A 19,137-nucleotide genomic window follows, 5' to 3' on the forward strand; every position below is an offset into this window, starting at 1 on the left:
AAAGTAAATAACAGTTTTAATTAAAAATATCAGAATCTTTTATTGCGTTATGAGCCTGAGGTAGTTATATGTTTTAACTCATTTTTTTTCATATAATTAAATCTGCATCTTTATATTTACCTCACTGTTCAAAAATTTAAATAAAACGAAAAAAATAAAGTTTTTATTTCTTTTGTACGTGTGCGTTGAAATCAAATGTGATTTTACATATATACCTCAAATTATATCGACAGTTTTTGACAGGCATTGCAGCCATGTATTAATAGCACATTATCAGAAAGTATTAAAAATAATAACCAACTAACGAGAAATTATTAAGGCTATTAAGAGCCTAGCGCAATTAGCAAAGCGCAGATTCTTTTTTTCTGATGAGAATTTTTCATCCCTGGATTGAATCAGCATCAGCAAGTGAATCAAATTAATAAGTGCATACAATCTTAATAACTTTAGTAATTTATTTATGTATAAGTATACTATAAACGATTAAATAAAATTAGCATTCTTTTATAGCATGATGCTTTTAACATTAAACATAATAACATTGAAATAATATTAATAAATGTATAATAATCAAATATTTTTACAAAAGAAATAACTATATTTTCAAAATATAGTTATTCCCGAATTCTCTTTCTCTCTTCTTTTCCCATCGTTCGCGATTTTGTATTTGTACGTCGTTAGCACATTCTGCGCGCGACTTGATTTTTACGTTCCGTCCAAAACGATTGAGATAAAATACGGCGAAACATTGGCGGAATCGCGCGCGCCGGCAATATCAGGAGCATTATTCGCTGTTAGATTAATATCCCGTCGGTGGCATCGTGCCGTCGTCGTTTCGCCGTCGGTGCCTTGTTCTGGTAGTCTGCCAAAAGCGCGTAGTATTGTACATCCCGGAATCGGAAACACCCACCCGTATAAACGTCGGAACGCACGTCCGAGTGCTGCAGCCCCGAGATTGGGACTTTCCCGCGGAACTCTCCCGGATTGAGCGAGCCGCGCCCGTTGCAAAACTTTGCCCGAATAAATTAATTAGCCCGCTGGTACAGGCAGGGACGCGACAGCGGAAGAGATAGAGGCACACGGGACGTTTTGCGTGGTTGAGGGACGATTAAGTCGTAGAGGCGACCCTCGTAGGGTCGCCCATATCCCGGGATTCCGTGGTTTGGCATTCGCAAATAAGAGACGTTGGTAAATCTCAGCGGACGGCCGAGCCATGTCACTGGGCTGTTTAATATCAGATCCTATGCACGAAATTATGTATAAACACGTTTCGTACGACTCTTAATTTTTTTACGTCAGCTGTCATTGTATTTATAAATAATATATACGATATAAATTTTACGCGTTTCCTATCGTTACTGTAATATATAAAAGTAAAATGTAGAGTTAGATAATAAATATAGAGTTAGATAATAAATAATAAATGCTAAATAATGAGACTGCAGATAAAGAATTAAATAATAAATGTTGAATAATTAGATTGCAGATTTTTCCGTTGAGATAATTTTCATCGACTTTACCTTAAAGTCGTTTAAGATAAAGCCCATTTAAAATTTAATTTAGAAAAATTAGATTTGCGCTGAATGATTTGAATTATATTAACGTAAAGCCAAATAAAATTACTTTAATGCGGATCGAATGGCGTTATGTCGCGAATGCCAAATGTCAATCTTTTGACAACTCTTTTTTCCTCGAAAAGGTACAGTATTAAAGGTCGTCGAAAATGATTACGTCTCGTCAACGCGCTTTGCCACAGGGTTTCATATCCTGAATCCCAAGCTGGGCGATGTGAAATGAACTTTCCGAAAGCCCAGGATAATCCCAGCTAAAAGACTACAAAGTTCTCGAGACGTAGCACTTTTAACGTTTATCGTAAGATCATGAACTCATCGTGTTCTAAAAAGACTATCATTTGCAGTCTGAAAGCAATATCTCTTCATAAACTATTTCGAGAATACGGTTCTTAGTATAAAAGTCTCATCTTCATATCAAATACACATAACAATAATTTAAGTAAAGAAGCTATATTAATTTAATTGTTGAGTTATTTTTTTTCAATTCAAAGAGACAGTTTTTAAACAGAGCAAACAGTAATTAATAGTATATAAAATTGAAATAAAATTAAAAGTAGCATTTAATAATTCTACAATGTGTAAAATTACACGAAAAGACAAGGGCGGCCTATGAAATTGATTGTGTTCTCTCACAATTAGAAGAAACAAATTGCCACTGCAAGATTACGAGTTCTGAGAAGCCATGTTCGCCGAGCCAGTTAAACTAAAGGGGGCCATAAAACTTCTCTCGAATAAATTAATTAACCTGGAAGATCAAGAGAGAAGGAGAGAGAGAGCAAGTAAAGTGGAAACTCAGAGGGCAATTAGGTAAGGCGACGTATCGTTCTTACTATACTGCAATATTACAGTACATCCTCGTGGTACATTCGTACAAGACGTAGGCATACGTGAATGGTTTTATTTAACTTAACGAGAAATATTACCAGAGAGATTACGTAAAGTAAAGTGAGTGGAAACGCGTTATTTAGAAATATATTACAAATATCCTTCTCTCTCTCGTGTGACTTCTCTATTTAAACTCTTCCACATTTATATTTCTTACGGTAATAATTTTAACACTTAACATAGACTCTTGAAATTTACCCCTTGTAGCTTATGTTAATATCATTCTCAGTGCTTCTTAACTCTTAATTTGAGATGTCAGAAATGTCATAAGTTGCCTTTATAACTTCGTCTAAATTCATCCCATCTCATTTTGCAAGCTCGCGCTATCTCGTGCGATTCAACTTTCGCAATTCGCAGTTTATGAGAAAGAGAATATCTGTAAAACGGATGGTAGAAATCCAACGAGGAGGATAAGAGAAGAGAGGCGAGTGATATGATACGGAAGGATGCGACTTGTGCGGACCCGCCGGAAATGGGTCAGATCCGGCCAGCGTGAATAGCGTTTTGTCAAATTTTAAAGTAAACTATATTGAATCAGATCTTAACAAAGCTAAAACTCACGTGACACTTTGCCTCGTCTTCGTCCCATCGGAAGCGACAGTTCACCTTTCCATTGCACTCCAGTTCCGCTGCGATGCACGTCGCGTCCTCGCAATCGTACTCGTCGGAATTACAGGCTGCAAAATGGGAAAAGAAACGACATGTTACGAATATCAAAATGCAATTTCTATTGAATAAATGAAGAAATATCAGCTCTATTATATATAGAACACGAGTGTCAATAGTTCTCTACGCATTTTCCGTTACCCGCATATTATGCAACCAATTGATTTCATTCGCGCAACCGCGCGCGAACATTCAATATTAGATTTTAATTACATCTCAAATTAATTTCTGCTCTCTCTATAATACTGATAGTCGTCGAGTCGAGTTTTTGCCACACACATTTAATACACGTCACGCATTTAAAATGACGTAATAAATTTTCCAGCAAATTTATAGCGAATTTAATTGCCTTCCACGTGAAACGTGTTTCCGTAGAAATAATCGTGATAAGTCGACTCTTAATTCGCGTGGGGAAAATTGTAACCTAAGTCTTATCCTTCGACGGTGGATAAGCGAATTGCTGAACACCTATAGTGTAGTCGCTAGCAAGATATTAGTTCCGCGTTGGCGGCAGGTGCGGAAAGCCGGAAATTCTTCTCATGCTATACTAGAACCCGTGTGAATTCCGTACACGTAACTGCGATTCTGCGGGTCGCCTCATTTAACATTCAGACGAGTGCACGACCATTAATTTGAAATTTGATTCCTTTACCCAACGATAATTCTCAAGACTTCGTTAAGCGTAAGGTGATCATTATAAACCATATAGGTATATATAATCATAGGCTAAAGCGCGAAAATGTAAGCCTTTGTCTCACAATAATCTAATTTTGCTTATCCTTTCGGGTAATCATCGACCGTCACACAAAGCACTTTAAGAGCGATAACTTATTTTTAAAAAGCGTAAGATTAAAGAGTTAAAAAATCTTATTAAAATACACATACAAAATTCTTAATTCGTATCTTACCTAACTGTATTGTATTTCAAAATTTTATCCGCTTTAAAATGCGGATTGTCCATTGCCAATTATTATTGAGAAAATAGAAAAATATATAGAAAAATAGAGCCATGTTCAACAATATAAAAAAATATTGTCAAGTAATTTCGTAATTTGTAGAAATTAACAATATAATTTGCTAACTTGAAATAAAAGTTACTGGTGACGATTTTATCGTCAGCTACGTAATTCGCGAGGTCGTAAAATAAAAAAAAACACACAATAAGTGCAACATACACATGAGAGAAAAATTTTGTGGAATTGTACCAGATACTTCTGGCGTACCATATAGGCAATTTCCACGTTGTTAGCGCAGTAACAGCGATAGTCGGGTTGTACAGTTTAAACTGCCAAAAGCAAACTGACGTTACACTGGCATTGTTAAAAATTGTTAAAAATATTGATCGTACACAGAGAATGCTTCAAAAATGTCGACTTTAATTTTTCCCTCTCTCATCCTCTCTCTCTCTCCCTTTCTCTAGATTATTTTTAAAAATTTGAGAATTTTAAATTTTTCTCTGACTTAGAAGAATTTCCAATAAAATTTGTATTTTTGACATTTTGCTATACAAATATGTTAGTTTATTATTTTATCATGGCCCTCGTAGTACTTTTATATATAAAGCTGTTTTGTATGATTTAATTAGCACAACATACATATTACGTTTTATAAATGTATCTAATAATTGCTGTTGAAAGTTAATTAAATTACCAATTTTATAATAATAAAATTATTTGTGTGTATAAATAACTTTCTATAAGATCAAGTAATTAATAATTTAATGAGAAAATATTAACTTTTGATAACCCAATAATTATTGGACATAATATTAGCTCATATTTTATAAAATTATTTTACTTCAACAATATATTAATAAGTTATTTATTCGACATTATAGATTTAAATTTTAAATTTTGTCATAAAGATAGTTAATTAAAAATTTTATTATACTGTATTTTATTATACTATTTAATTAAATAATGCATGTAAAATGTAAAAGCAATAAAATAAAATAAAAATATAAAAAAATTATTATATCTTTTGTTTAAAAATATTGCTCACAATTACTACAAAAATGTATAATAAATGTTAAATTCACGGTCATCAATTGATCATTATCTGCATTGGGTCATAATTTTGCATTTCTATGCTTTCAGCTTTTATATGCTTTAATATTTAATAATAAATTTTTAATAGTATTTTAATTTGATATGTATTTTCTGACGCTCTTAACGATAAATAAAATTTAACAACAAATTCACAATTCGATGCACATGCTCTTAAAGCTCATTTCAGAAACGCATTTAACCGAAAATGTATCTATTATTGTGTTTGAAATGATCTATTATTATGTTTGAAAAAAACTCACGTTTTTCACTACTCTCCTTGTCTCTAACGGCAGTCATCACCGCTTCGAAGGTGCTGTTTATAGCCTTCGGTTCCGCGTAGAACCTTAAGTAGGCGATATTGGCCTGAACGATGACGGTGTCGGCGATGCTTCCACAGAAATGCTTCTGCATCGAGGCCATATCTGTGTATTCCTTAAATATGTCGACAAAGTTGGCATCACACTCGTTCGGTCGCTGTAGCTTAAAGATTTCTGGGAACGTCAGCTGGATCTGAAAATTCCACGTGTTCCCACTTTTTCAAGTGCGCGTGCACACGCATGACATACACAAATACGTACACACATATGCATACGAACATGAGCATGCATAAATCACTGGATTTTGCCGCCCTTTGACGACCGAGATCGAGAAGAAGACTGACGATTCAAAGAATTCCACGACGCAATTAAACAACGAACTCGTTATCACTCTAGAGTTCATCATCTTCGCAATAATATTTATTTTAGTTTATAAATCTCGCAAAAATATTTTTTGCATCAGGAATGATATATTGCCGTAGGATAAAACAATCGCGAATTTCAAAGCGGTATCAAAGTGGTTTCGAAAGCGAGCCGATAACCGCAAAAATATGAAGTACCACGAAGAATTCTTAGGTATGTGTAATGTAGCGGGCTCGATTCCGAAGTTTGCAAAACTTTTCGACAATGTCGTAGCTCGTAAAAAGTAACGCGTGAGAATGTAACTTCTTCACCACCTCGGGTTTTGTCATACCGAAAAAAAAAACTTTATACATAGTTCTAGAAGATGCTCTCGAGAAAAGTATTGGCTTCATTAATAAAAAAAATTTTAATAACGAAGTTTTGGAAACTAAAAGATTCTCCTACGTCGGAGCAGATGCCGTTATCAGATGTAAATTTTGTAAAGGATATATCGTAGAGAGACAAAGTATATTTCATCGTGTAAAATCTGTTATATCTCTGCGCTACGGCGACAAAGAGCGATTGTAAATCATTCGTGTTACTTTGAGCGAAACGTCATTTGAAATCACGTCGCTGCAGGCCAACAACAAACATTCGCATCAATTGAATACCGTAGCAAAGCGAGTACTTGAATCAAATAAAGATCGCAACATTATACGACGATAGAGAAATATTGAGAGAAGCGTTATATTATATACTTTAACTCGTCGATATTAAACTCTTGACAACGTGCAATAATATATACTCTATTCTCCAATTTAGAAATTAATAAAAATATATTAAAGAAACACACACACACACACACACACACATAAATATCTCTTACCTTCCATCCTTCTTTCACTCGAATAGTCCACATGCAATCCAACGCGAGACCCTCTTTCTCGGCCAGGATCTTCCTGTCTTTGACGTCGCTGCTATGAATTATCGCCTGCGCACCAGTCACGTTAACTATGCACGGTTCTGGTTCCGGTGGCACGCCCGCTGTGAATCACACCTATTACAGTTCTACACTTTCCCTAGGTTCACATGTACACGTTCGTATTGATATATATTTATATATATTCATATGCTATTATATATTATTATACCATTAGAGAGAGATTCAACATTAAATTATTCAATATTAATTTAATAAGCTATAGCAAAATTTAAAAATTTATTGAGCCTTGCAAAACAATAATATATGTATAATAAAAAACCAGTTTTCTTAATATTTTAACTATCTTTTCGTAATATATTATTTTATAATACTTTTTACTGCGCATTATGAAAACTATATTCGTGTACGTGATAAGATATATAAGCTCTGAAGATTTATTTTTATTTCTCATTTTTATTTATCAATTTTATATTAATTATTTAAGGCATTTAGATGATTTTTTTCATAAATAATGAATGAAAATTATCTTGCATGATACGCTGGTACATACCGATTATCAGACAGCTATTATAATATTTTTCGCGCACATGCTCGACAAGTAGTTACAGATACTTATGATGCGGCAGCCTTAGTCTCCTGATCGCGATTGAATATAATCAACGATATCTTTGCATACAAAAATCCATTGAAAAACTAAAATTCACCGATTCTAGCGAGAGCATAATCATTTTTTATTGCAAAATATTATTAAAACAAGTAATATATTTAAATGTACAATGAATGCTTTATAATCAAAATTAATTTAATTAATTAATTAAATAAGTTAAATTAATTAAATAAGTTAAAAGTTAATTAAATTAATTAAATAAGTTTAAATAATATAAAAATTGAGCAGTTTAAAATAAAAATTAACAGATATTAAAAATCTAAAAACAATCATACATTAAAAGTCTAAAAACATTCATACATTAAAAAGTAGTCATGAAACTATAAAATATCGTTAATATATCTGCTCCATTCTCAATTTATTTAGCGCAGTTGCAATATTATATCACGTTATTTTTTCTCTTAACAATTTTTTAACATTTAAAAATACATAAAACATAAAAAATAAAGCGTACTGATTTTCGATATATGTTTCATCATTTTTTCATAATTAAAAATTTTGTGTAAATATTTATTAACAAAAGCACAATAATGACAATATTAAAAGAAGAGCATTCACAATTCAGAATGTTTCAATATTGAGATCATCAATATTGGGATGCATTAATATTGAAATATTTAATATGAAATAACGAAATGAGCTAATCAATTACGAGATAAAAATTTCAGTATTTGAACTAACTAGCCGCACCCGTTTCTACTATCTGAGCAGTATATCGATCTAAGAACGACGCTCGGTTAAAACCAGACTCCTTGCATTTGTATTCCGTGTATTCATAAACCTTCCTCTTCCTTCTCCTGCTTGACTATGAATTAATTTTGGTCTCGGTCGCGGTTGCACAGCTCTTACTGTCGCGAGCCATCTATTTCCGAAGCGTCTCGTAATTTTCTGAACAACAAGACACGACGAAAATTCTCGAATATTCACAATCGGTATATCCCCGAATCATTTCATTGTCATCACGTTCATTACTCTAACTCCAATTGTCTTTAAATCTCGTACTGTCTCGCTATATATACGACGAGAAATTGCATTCATTCACAGTTTAATTCCGTTTCAATTATAAACAATTATAAAAATAAATATATGTTAATATTAAATTAGCGCGTTTCTATTTTATACTTTTCCTTTTTCTGCATTACAAGCATATTATTCATTTTTATTACGCGTAAAAATCATCATTTTCCTGCGTTTCTAGACTTTTAATTATAAACGCTTTGCATGAATGGCGTAGTTTGCACAATGCGGAGAAGGAAGAATCAGTTATGTTTTCATTTGGCGTCAATTAAGATGTAATTATGAGTTATATTAAATTAACATAAAAAACAAAATTTCAATCGTAAAAACAATTTAAAACGCTTACTAAAATATTTTTTAGAATATTCTTTTAAACCCAACATATTATTGTTTACTTGTGGCTATGAAGATTATTTAAAAATTATTAGTTTGCGCTTGAGATTAAACTCTAATAAATAATTAATTGAAAATGTAGAAAAAAAATTTTCGCGAGATAATAGAAACTTTGTTGATCCTGAGACTTACGATGGGTTGGTCTCGGTATTATGTTCCACACTGCCTTGAAACCCTTGCCTTCAATGTTCTCATCACTGTGGAATCGTAGCCAGAGGAATCGTGTCTTCGATGTGATCTCGGGAGGAAAATTCGTCCCGCAGAATTTGCCGAGGGAATTAGAGTAACCGTACTGACCATCAAGTACCTCAAGGTAATCAAAACGACAATCCGGACTGTCTTCCAGGTTGAACTCGTCCCGAAAGTCAAGCTTCAGCAACATATCTTTATCGGCTGAAACGAGAGAAGCCAAACGCAATAAGCCATTAGCAAATATATGTATATATATTGTTACACATAAAATAGACGAGATTTTTATAAAGATAAAGCGTGACATAAATAATCAATGACTAAAATAGTAATATTATAAAATAATGGATAACCAATAAAAAAAAAAAAAAAAAATTTGTTTTTAATAAGCTAATAAAATCAATAAGGCTTCATCAGGAATAATATATTGTTACAAATATATCTTTTTAAGATATTGTATTTAATGCATAGAAATCAAATATAGGACGAGCAAGCAGATTGATTTCACTGACTGATTTGAAATAACGATGTAATTGTTAATGCATATTTATTTAAACTACGATTTCGGTCAATCAATAATTGCGATTAATGTGTAGATACGGCGAGTATTTTGCACTCAATGAGTTAATAATTATGCATATAATCTGATATTGCAATCCGATCTGTGCGGGACCAGACATTATGCTCGGATATTATGCTGTGGCCTCATCTCACGCTACATAATTTATTTCATTATGAGCAATGAAATTAGCACAAAAACATGTTTTAATTATAATAATGCGAGATTATTATTTCGTATTTCAGCTTTTCTTCGAAAATATATGCAGGAAACAATAATTCGTCGAATGTATTTTTCCTTCTGTTCCTGCAAACTTTGCAACGCAAACGTCTTTTATAGTCGGACGAGATACTCGACAAATATTCCAATGTCGTTAGCCCCAGAAATCAGACTGGCTCATAGCCAAATTGTTCGTCAGAAGCTACGACACGAAGCTATGTTGTTTTCTCGTTGGTTACCACGGTTAGAGCTATAGCAGCTCGGTGGTAGCGCTTACAAAGCATTTTTCCGTGTAATATAATATCAGCGTCAGGAGAAACGCTTGAAACATAGTTTCCGAAACACTGTATAGTGAGGTGAAGGAGATGAACGGGAGGAGATAGGTGGCGAATAAATTCCTATCAAAGACACCAATCATTTCGATCGTTTTTTAAATTGTTATTTCTATTTGATTATTTTATATACACCCGTCTTTTCATTATTCATCACGAACGGAGAATAATCAAAAGTAGTTTGTCTGTTATCGCTGACGTGCGCCACAACTAGGAGATATAGTTCTCAAAAAGTTGCGGGGGCGAAACGTGTCGTCGACACGTTCCCAGTAAATTTCGCGGCACGATCCGTAATAAGGCCGTAGAGATGCAAACGCGACTTCACTTTCTCCACACGTACGAAACTTATCCGAGAATTATTCAGACGAGACCGATCGTTAGGATACACTCTATCTTCCGGTTCTGGTTAGATATCTCAGGTCTCCGCGTATATCCGTGTATTTGTAGGTCCGATCGAATCTACGTGCTGGTGTAGATGTGTGCGTGTCATGCGTGAATACGTGTACGCGTGCGTATATACAACGGTATACCGGATATATGGACCACCAGTCTACTTGACTATGCGCATTTAGACGTCACCCTGGGCAACCACAGGATCATCCTATTATTCCCGTAACACGCCCTTATATGTGTCTTCATATTATTGAAGATCGCGATGATTGTCGGATGTACGATTTCATTGATGCAGCGATAAAGTTTTTTACTCGATATCAAACTATGATCGTTCTGCTAATATTTAATCGTCGATATGTTATAATAAAATAGTCGTGAATATAAAATCTAATTGCAATTGAATATGCTTTTGCATTCGGCTTTTATCTGATTTTTCTTTACGATTTGATCGCGTTACGCAGACATTAATACAGTGAAGGAACCATTGACTCTTAATCATATAGCAATTGTCGATATATTTATCCTTGGACACAAATATAGTTCTCAATGCTTTTTCAAAAATAGTCCGTCTATTCTAGATGCCAAGATCGCGCCAAGAATGGCGTATGCGATTGCGGAGGCCTATTGCCTAATGACATTGAGTAAAATTATCAGTATTTAACTATTCAAAAATGCCCCATCCGTCGAAAATTTTCAGAAGTGATTTTAATCGATACGTCATTTGAAAAGAATTTAATTCGCTTGAATATTGCTTCCGAAAACTGATGATGTGCACAAAGACTTACTTGTTTTTGCCAAGCATTCTCTTTTATGACTAAATTTCTGTTGAAATTACATATGTTTAAAAAATTCTTAGAAGAAGGGTTGTAAATGCCAAATTTATCCGAAAGTCATTAATAACGAAATAAGTTCAATATGTGTTTGATTAGTTGTTGGAAGTACTAACATTCTATAAAGACCATTCTCTTAATAAAAGTACATCGTAGCTCTATATACAATAGAAAAATAATAAAAACTAAAAATTGTAAATATATTATATTTTATCAAACAAGCGTTATTATTAATTTTCGCAAAGCTTTAAAAGCGTTTTATTTTCTTTCGGAAGTCTCTGTATTGAATAATTTTAAGATCGTCAAAACAGAATGGATATCCGCCTGATAACTTCTCCCTTTCATTGTACTTTGAAAGCGCATAATCGTCGTATTGAAGCTTTTTTATGAATGAAAATTTGGCTGGTTTCGCCGAAAAACCCACGCGTCATATGACTATTCGCCAAGGACGTACGTGCAAGCACGTATATATTAATTCTACTTTGTCGCTCAAAACTCGACTCTGAAGAAAAAAATTACGACGTCGAGGCCATGCCGAAAATATAGCGTCGCTTACGGGCGCCACAAAAATTGTCGCATATCTTGGCAACCGGATGTTCTCGCTTACGCGCATTGCATTCGAATGACGACAGATTTCTCCTGGACTTCCTTTGGCAAAGACGCGCACTCTAAAGCAACAAGAACCGAGAGAAAGAAGAGAGAAACACACAGCGAGCATCGGCGCTCTTGGAGCAAAAAAACACGATAAAGTTTCTTCTGAGATCTTGCCTGCTGTTGCATAGAGAAATATTCGATTGTGATTTTTTTTCTTTTCATAAAGAAGACGTTTTTTGTTTTCATGTAATAGCGTATTGCGCGCGACGACTGAGAAATATGTAGCATATATTTGCCTTTTTATATAAGAAATGAAGTATATGTATATCAATATCTTAACAAAAAAAGTAATATTGAATTTTATTTATTTAATCTTGATAAGCGGTGCTTTTTTCAACTTTTTTCAGTAGTATAGAGAGTTTTCCAGAGTGTTCTAGATTTTTTTCTAAATTGAATGTTATTTTGTCTCTGTATCACATTATAATCAATATTAAAACGCTCTTATCAATATAAATTTTTTAATTTATCTTTGTTACGTTAATTTTTCTGTATATCATTCTAATGGATTATGGAAAGAATTAAGCTCAGAACTCTCCAGTAATAATAAAATAGCGATTATTCGATGATTGATTTTTCGCAATTTCGTTGTTACATCATCGTGCTGGGACATTGTTACGTTGACATAAGTTCATAATCTGAATTTTATTTTGTTTAATAATATCTGGTCCGAGTTTGTTTGTCGGAGCGTCGCAGCGCGAAGTCTCATATTGCGAAATCATCACTAGTGTCTTCTTAATGTTTCCGCGAACCCGGAATAATTCCTGTCATTTAGAGAAAATCCTCTGATCCCGCCGAAATCCTCACTATAGAGTTTCATACGCGTACACATATCTGCTTCACGCTACCGCGGTTAGATCCTACACAGCATGTTTGCGCTGGGTGCTTCATAGCACGTATGTGTGAGCATACATACGATCTCGCATTCGAGTTCATGTGCACCCGCCCCAACCTCCGGATTATACCACTTTCCCGTGACTATCGTTGTACGTAGCTCTTCCGGTAAAGAGCGGCGTCGTCTCTCCCTCCGATGAGACTATCGAATTTTCCGTGGCGCCTCAATAAGCATCCTATGGAATGCCGAAGGACGTACTTTACATTGCGCACCGCAATTAATATCGAGAAAATTGGATTGCATGATCTAGGAAAATATCGCAAAACGATCGCATTGGTTTCATGTGTGTCATTAAAGAGGTATAAAATTGTGGCAAGTATAATTTTTCTCTGCAGTTCTCTGTGTAATTGGATGATACGATCGCGGTGCGGTATGATTTTACGTAAATCATACCAATATGCAGGATAAAAATATACATATAATGTATATTGAGTACAAAGAAAAAGATAAATACGAGTACAAATACAAATATGCACATAAAATGCAGAGAGAACGAATAATTAAAGGATACTACAGTTTAAATGCACAAATATCAATCTAGGATATTTCGAGATATTACAAAATTATTTTTTTTAGATTTAATTGGCTGTTAAAATAAATAAACAAATTTAAAAAATTTTTATCAAAATTTAAAATAACTTTACTTGCAAAGAAAATTTAATTAAAAAGCCTTGTAATGGCAAATACCATCCAATTGTAGCTGCTCTCTCTCTCCCCCCTCCTCTCTCTCTCTGTCTCTCTCTTTGTGAGGTGCATACAATAAAGCACAAATAAATAGTTTACGTCTAAAATAAAATATCGTAAAAAAGATAGAAAGCCGCTCGCTTCGAGCGGTCCTTTTTTTCCTGCCGATTGCCGAGCTACGTGGTCCTCGTAGTAACGATCGACGCCTCCTTTTGGGAGGCTATCGAATTTTCCATAGAGCTCCACCGAATAAGGGTGAATCTCGCATGGGTTGCCGGAAGTTGCACGAGCTTAACTGTTCTGTTCTAGAAACTCCTGGAAAATGGTGCATCCTCGTACCACATTTCCTCGTCTGGACGGGATGTTTATTGCCAGCATGCTGCTGCGTTAGGTAATGCACGCGGATTTTTCGTCACGATTTAAAGGAGGTGAGCAACGTAAAAAGGCGAGAGAAAGGAAGAAACGCTTGGCGGTGATATATTGTTTTATGAGACGAAAATAAAGTGCTGCAGGCTAGCTTGACACGATTTTTGTCAACGTCATATTAAACCGCAGAAGAAGATCATTGTGATCAAACAATAGCCACACGTAATCCATTTACTATTGATTACTATCAACGTATCTAAATATCGTTGATTTAGCACGCATACAGTATTTTTATATAAATTCCTATTTTAAATCAATTTCTTTTTAACAACAATTTGAATATTAGAGATTTTAAGAAATTTTGAAAATTTTTTGATCGTAAACAAAAAACTGTAAATAAAAATTATACAAGAATAATTGTAGAAAATACAATTATCATATATTAAACCAATTAAAAATAACAATATTTTGTGTCAATTTTTCTAGAATTTTTTACAAGAATTGCATAGTGGGGCTTGATATATTTATTTAACATAGAGTTATAAATAAAAAAGGAATCATTTGGTAAAAAAACCATCATATAAATGAAGTCGCTTTTATAATTTATAATTTATGAGAAAAATTAAACCAAACTTTTTAATCTGTTATAGAATAACAAATTACCTTCAAAATTTAAAATAGAAAGCACATTTTGTATAGCTTTATAATTTAAAATATACTCGTAAAAAAAATTATCGCAACACGTAATTAATATCAAAATTTAGCATAAATTCAAATAAGCGTATCTCCGCGAAAAATTGTCGTATTTCAAAAATTTTTTTTTTGTTTTAAAGGGTAAAATCTCTACTTTAAGGAACTTTCGTTCGATTTTGATTTTATTCTCTTCCCCTTTCTCCATCCCCTTAAAAGGGAGGATGTGTTTTTTATTTTTTAAATTGCATAGTTTGACGAATTCTACGGAGTGTACTAAATTTTTTTCGCAAATATCATCATAACTATCGTAAAATATGGACTTTTCTCTACAAATTTTAAAAAAAATTGAATACCGTACGATTTTTTTTCGCGAAGTTACAGCATATCAAAGTTACCTATGCATTTTTGCCTATGTATTCAATTACCGCCAACATTAGCATTATCCGATGGACACTACGGGGAAGTTGCTGGTCGGATTTTGCCCATCGTGCGTGCGTGTGTGTGTGTGTGTGTGTGTGTGTGTGTGTGTGTGTGTTGGCAGGGATATATGTTCGTATTTAAAATAGTGTATTTCTGCCTCGTCTTCGGATGACCTTTTATGGGAAGATGGCTGCATGATTTTGAAAGACTACCAACCAATTTCCAGCAATTGGAAGCAGCCCTACATCGAATATGGTTCGAAATTCTGCAAGCCACAATTAGAGCCTGCATTAATATGCGTGAGCGCCTGCAAGAGGTCATCCGAAGACGAGGCAGAAATATACAATTTTATATACGAACACATATATCCCTGCCCCAACACACACACACACACATACACACACACGATGGGCAAAATCCGACCAGCAACCTCCCCGTAGTGCCCATCGGGTAATGCTAATGTTGGCGGTAATTAAATATATAGGCAAAAATGCATAGGTAACTTTGATATGCTGTAACTTCGCGAAAAAAAATCGTACGGTATTCAATTTTTTTTTAAATTTGTAGAGAAAAGTCCATATTTTACTATAGTTATGATGATATTTGCGAAAAAAATTTAGTACACTCCATAGAGTTCGTCAAACAATGCAATTTTTTGAAAAAAAAACACGTCCCTCCTTTTAAAGGGATGGAGAAAAGGGGAGAGAATAAAATCAAAATCGAACGAAAGTTCCTTAAAGTAGAGACTTTACCCTTTAAAACAAAAAAAAAAATTTTTGAAATACGACAATTTTTCGCGGAGATACGCTTATTTGAATTTATACTAAATTTTGATATTGATTACGTGTTGCGATAATTTTTTTGACGAGTGTATATGAAATATTTAGATGTTTATAACTCTTACATAATCGAAATTATTATTCTCAATAACTCACACATAAACTGTACTATTTAGCACTCTTATATATAAATATATTTTTTCATACATTATATAAAATTAAATTATAAAAAATTGTTAAATTAACCATTTTCCTAACTTTGCATATATATTTTGGCATTAAAATTTCTTATGCATTAAATATTAAACGAAACATAATATGTAAAAGAGAAACAAGAAAATAGAATACTAAAGAGTATTAAATATGCAAAATTTTAAAAATTGGAGTGCTTTGTGCTTACAAAATCATTTTCCTCGAAGGATCTTTTAAGAGCACTTTAGTTAATTGAGTAGAAGAAAAGAAATAATAATTTAAAATGTCTTTACAAAGTTGTAACCCTTTTCCACTTCTCTTGCGTAAAATAACTTTGCCGGAATTTCGGTTATTATGTGACCTCCTTTATATCTCTCCAACAAAATAAATTATATTATACATAATTTTCCATTGCTATATATAAGTCATATTTTCTGCTCCAGATACATTGGCACAAAAGAGATATCCAGTCCAATATATTATACATTAAATTGGCAGACAGTTCGTTATAATAAATTGCCGATGGTCATGAATTATTTCAATGTCCAAATAATTAATATGCGCAAAGAAACAACAGATCGAGTATACAGCATTTAAAAGCTCATGAATTTCAATTGTCTTCGACTACACACACAATAGTTGTTAAATAAATATAAGTATTATAAAAATACAGCAAAATGTTAAAAAGAATTATAAGGCTATACTAATAATAAATTTCTGAATTCTATAATGCATATAAATTCAATAAAATTTATATCTTATTATAGTTATATAATTTTAATTGCATTAATATATAATGTGTGTGTGTGTGTATGTTTCAATAGAATAACTGTGTCATAGAAACTGCTTTTCGTCTACCCTTCGGCAGCCTATATAATGCATCTCAAACCGATTTCCTGGCTATCATCCAATAATCGAAGTACCCAATAATCCAGAAGTGGCCGGACTTCCGATGACATTGGATATCGCAAATTTCTTTCATACCTTCCCAGAAAGGCATGCCATGTAATAACCGCCAAATAAAACGATTCTCACATTTGCCCATAAGATATATTTACTCCATCTTTGTGCCAAAAACAACGTTAGCGAATTATTGATTGCCGGACTATAGACGCAATAATTTTCAAGTTATATTTACGATCGCGATACAAATCTTCGCGGTTGCGTCGCCAATATTTCCCGAACGTACCTTATTTTATAGCCGTGCCGTGGTTTACCATCTCACCAACGAATCGAATCAGATCGTGGTTAAACACGTGGGCCAACGCGCGGTTGAACACCATCCGACCACCACCGAGCACGTACATAACTGTTCGCCAACACACGTTCGCGCTCTCCCACACCGGGATGATATCCGGATTCTCGAAGTGATTCATAGGGGTTGAAGCACGAGACGACGCGTCACGTTGGTCGGTCAGCAAGTACAATGGCCAACGGTCATGGTATAGTGGGTGGCCGGAGGGATGGATGAGGAACGAAAGGATGATCGGTTTCTCCGGGAAGAAACTAACTAGCCCGCAGCCAGGGCAAACCCTGTTCCCTCTGTTTGTCGACGATCCGTCGATAGATACGAGTTAAGATGAACGCGTCTATCTCAGCACGATGGTTTCGTAGTTTTGGACAAACTTTAGTTTAATTGCTTTTTCCGCCGAGATTATATTCTAGATAGTTTCTCTTGTGCTACTTGCTGTCTGAAGATTCAAAGTTTACTTACGTTATAGTATGTACTCTTTTAACAATTTTGTAAGTTGATTGTATTGCGTAGATTTGTTTTATCCGTAGAAACTTGAAGTATATATTTTTTATGTAAAAGTTTTATGAGAGATGAGAGTAGCACATATATGCATATATATTTTATAAAACTTCCCGGTTTATTAGAATGGTCAGAGAGCGATTTATCTGTAAAATTGTTATTCACACGTAAAATCCCTTATGCTAAGAGACTTTCGATTTAACCGTAGATTAAATTTAACCACCGTGAATTCTAGAAACTTCGTTTAAACTTTAACCCCGCTTAATACCGGGCTTTACCTATCTTAATCGCTATCTACATTTAAATCTGCAATTTTAAATGCTTTGCGAAATCTTACTGGAGAATGTGGCTTGGGTAAGACAGCTCTGCTAGTGGACGTTAATAGCGAAGAATAAAACAATCAAGAATTATTTAAATAGACTTGTAATGATTACGATTTAAATAGTGACTGCATACTGGCTTTATCTTCCTTACATTTATTCAGCTTTAGAATTCTCTTTGAATATTTTAATAAAATAAATAATGAAAATGATAATTTCAGAATGTCAACTGATTATATATCCATCATTATAATTATTATATTAATTATTATCATCATAAATTTTATTATTTTCAAAAAATTTCATGATTTTTCAATCCCTCTTTAAAATCCTTCTCAAAATAAAATAGCTAGATTTTAAATTGCTAGATTTTTGTCTAGCATTTTGCAAACTAATTATTTAAAATGCTGCAGTCAAATTAATCAAACGTTTTGTCCAATGAGAATGGGCCAATTTCGGCGGCGTTAATTGGCGGACAGGGACAGGTAAAACGTTCTACGGACGGTCGTTAATGTCGCCCCGCGTTCAAGGACAAGCGCGCATCGCGCACAACCGCAATTAATGGCCTCTGATGCAGCACGATGGCACTTTCGGTCTTAGGAGTATTTCGCTGTTCAACGAAACAGCGAGGATGGCAGGCAACCTCGCCTGGACCTGATTTACGTGCGATCGCATTAAATGGTTCTTTGATAGCCCCTTACCTTCTGAGTGGTTGATAACTTGATTTGCTGCCCCACTTTGGAACTCAGCCACGACTCTTGCCCCATGCCCACCCTTATCGCCCCCTTATCCCCCTTCCCCCTCACCCTCGATGTCATGAAAATGTCCTGGCCCTGCTTGGAACGCGGAGCGATAATTTTTTTTTCTTAACTGCCATTCTTTCTGCCTTCCTCCCCACCCCACTTTTCTTCATACAATTTACGAATACTAGAATAATTATATCAGTAACAGTAAAAAATAAGAGTGCATTATATAGTGAATTTATTACCGCTTCGAACACATTCTTTCAA

General features: G+C 34.0%; 1 protein-coding gene across 8 annotated transcripts in view; it reads right to left on the reverse strand.

Moving 5' to 3' along the window:
• The window catches only part of Neto (Neuropilin and tolloid-like), a 116,697-nt gene that overhangs the window by 13,276 nt on the left and 84,284 nt on the right, over positions 1–19,137 (reverse strand). For all 8 annotated transcript variants that reach the window (XM_083052222.1, XM_083052219.1, XM_083052221.1 and 5 more), the window contains 4 exons: positions 8,985–9,245; positions 6,719–6,876; positions 5,434–5,683; positions 3,021–3,136 (listed from right to left, as the gene is read on the reverse strand). In XM_083052222.1, coding sequence (XP_082908348.1) covers positions 3,021–3,136; positions 5,434–5,683; positions 6,719–6,876; positions 8,985–9,245 — 785 coding nt within the window. The remainder of the gene's footprint in view (positions 1–3,020; positions 3,137–5,433; positions 5,684–6,718; positions 6,877–8,984; positions 9,246–19,137) is intronic.

The sequence above is a fragment of the Prenolepis imparis genome, unplaced genomic scaffold, assembly GCF_030444845.1.
Source record: "Prenolepis imparis isolate NDT839.2.m4 unplaced genomic scaffold, iyPreImpa1.0 SCAF_12, whole genome shotgun sequence".
Lineage (NCBI taxonomy): Eukaryota > Metazoa > Arthropoda > Insecta > Hymenoptera > Formicidae > Prenolepis > Prenolepis imparis.